General features: G+C 39.4%; 1 protein-coding gene across 1 annotated transcript in view; it reads right to left on the reverse strand.

The window, feature by feature from the left end:
• The window catches only part of LOC103261779, a gene marked incomplete at its 3' end in the record, with an annotated part of 83,200 nt that extends 81,460 nt beyond the window's left edge, over positions 1-1,740 (reverse strand). The window contains exon 1 of the mRNA XM_021713048.1: positions 1,638-1,740. Coding sequence (XP_021568723.1) covers positions 1,638-1,740 — 103 coding nt within the window. The remainder of the gene's footprint in view (positions 1-1,637) is intronic.
• Positions 1,741-2,378: the final 638 nt, after the last annotated feature.

Genomic DNA, 2,378 nt, shown 5'->3' on the forward strand with positions numbered 1-2,378 from the left:
CAAAAAAAAAAAAAAAATTGTTTCCTGTCAGCACAGGTCTTGTTAAGAACAAGATCCCCTGGTGAACTTTAACCCCCCCCCCCCCCCCGCAGAGGCTGGGATTTTCTCCAATATTCACTGTGAAGACCTGGAAGAGTTCCCAGAGCTCAAACGGGCAAAAGTGTGAGAGGCCCCTATGGCTGGTTCCCTGGAAGTGTTTAAAGACTCAGAGTTGCCCACAGGGAGGTTCCAGCAATAAATTCAGGTTTCCCTACCCTGGCCGTCCAGGCACTGGCTCCCAAAGAGGTCACTGCCAGGGGGTTTCTGCTCAGACGTGTTAAATCTCTCCATCTGTATGTGTGTCTAATTTCAGGGGCCCTAGTTTTCCCTGTGATCTGACTTAGAGCTGGATCTAAGAAGAGTTATCCACTTTTCATTTTGTTGAGATTATAACTTGTTAGAACAAAGTGGCACTTCTACACTTCTTACGTGCTGGAGCAAAAAATGCAAGTCTAGAGTATATTTTTATTTTTTTTAAATGCAATGTTTGTGATATTTTTATTCATCTTTTTAAAATGTGGAAACAAAAATAGTATTTATTGATGTCTGAAAATTACCTTTTTGTAAATCAGAGTAAGGAAAACGCAAAGTTGATAGAATTTCATGATACTTAACTGAAGTAGCACAACAGTGAAACCATTACACAGGGTATCTTTGAAGGTGAATTGGTTTGGTCATTGTTCCTTCAGAGTTTTAGAAAGACACTTTACATACATTCCTATATGCACATATGCAATTTTCACATATACGTTTGTGTGTGTGTGTATCGCACAACGAGGGGCTTTGTGTTACACAGACATTGAAGTAAATTATGAATAAGGTTTAAGCACAGGAACACTCAGCATTTCCAGACACACAGGTGCTACATGAGGTTTCATAAACAGAAAAAATACCTAAAGTTCACCTAACTAATGTAGCTGGTACTTACTCAGACACATCCTGAATCCTTAAGTAACTCATTTCATTGTGTTAATTTAATTAAACTAGGTTTCTCTATGTTTCACAGACTAAGATGTCGACTGGGGATTGAATGAGTCTGCAGAGAATACCCTAATTGCTTCTTGAGCAGCAAAGGCTGTTACTAATGTGATTCCTTTCTGTAAGGTGGAAGTTCTTCTGTCAGTATATGCAGATAAAGATACAAACTGTGCAATTTTGAATCAGTTTACGGACATAAGAAGGAGATGTAGATAGGGCACTGGTATGAAACAGAACTTGGAGGAAAAGTCATGCCAGATATCATAATAAAAGTCACAATGTGTAGCCCAAGTCTGTCCAAGACAGAGAGGACAGTATTATGTAATTAAAAGTGGGATTTGGAATAGAGTTGGGGTTTAATTTTTGTATCTCCTCCTCAATTCCCTATACGATTTTGAGTAAATTTCTTTACCTTTCTGTATTTCAGCTTCCTCATCTGTAAAATAGTGATAACCACCTCATAGTTGTGCTGAAAATTAAATGGTGCAATGTTTATGAAATGTGTAGCACGATTACAACACGTGACAAGTGCTTTACGAAGGACTTAAGCAACCATTTTCTCTTTTGTGTGTCTCATACTCACATCCTTCCACATATCTGGCATCATACTCGGCACTTACCTTTACGATTATAAGACGGCAGCAGCAGCTTCTTGCCTTCTCGCAAGAAAGAGTACAAAGCACCTGCTTTTTCCTTGGGAATCCCAGGAGTCTTACGTATCATTGGTTCTGCTCTTTTTTTTCCCTGTCGCAATATCCAGCACTCTCAGTTCCAATAAAAACAACAGACTGGGAGTGGATGAGTGACAGTTCCCAACTGTAAGTTGGAGGAAGCTTACCAATGGACAGGTGGCTCCCAAATGCTGTCTTAAAAAGCTCTGTCAGAGGATCCATCGCGTTGCTACCACTTTTGAGATTGCTGTAATAGAATTCTGGTGACCAGTTGAGAGGAGTATACCTGAGAAAGGATGTATACCTGAGAAGCCTGTCTACATGCTAATGTGGGTTAAAGAGATATTAGAGGTTTAATTACTTCAGCTTTGTAGCATAGAACCAAAGACAGGAGATCTAGACAATAAATCAGTACATTGAGAATAAGACATGGGAAGTGTAGACTTTGGGGACGGGGCGCGACCCCTTCCAGTGCTGGCCCTATCAAGAAGCAAAAGACAAAAAGATGTAGGGATCACTATGCCTCATGATCATCTGACTCTGAACTCAGATTTACATATTTCTGAGCTCTCAAAGCTTAATCATTTTATCTACTTAAATTTGAAATGCAAAAAGCACAAAACATTCTGACCAAAAAGTGTTATTTTTTTCCTTTCCATGTTGTTGCTTTAAAAAAGTGTCAAGTCCTCA

Source organism: Carlito syrichta, unplaced genomic scaffold (genome assembly GCF_000164805.1).
Source record: "Carlito syrichta isolate Samal-C Ts95f unplaced genomic scaffold, Tarsius_syrichta-2.0.1 Scaffold304003, whole genome shotgun sequence".
Classification (NCBI taxonomy): Eukaryota; Metazoa; Chordata; class Mammalia; order Primates; family Tarsiidae; genus Carlito; species Carlito syrichta.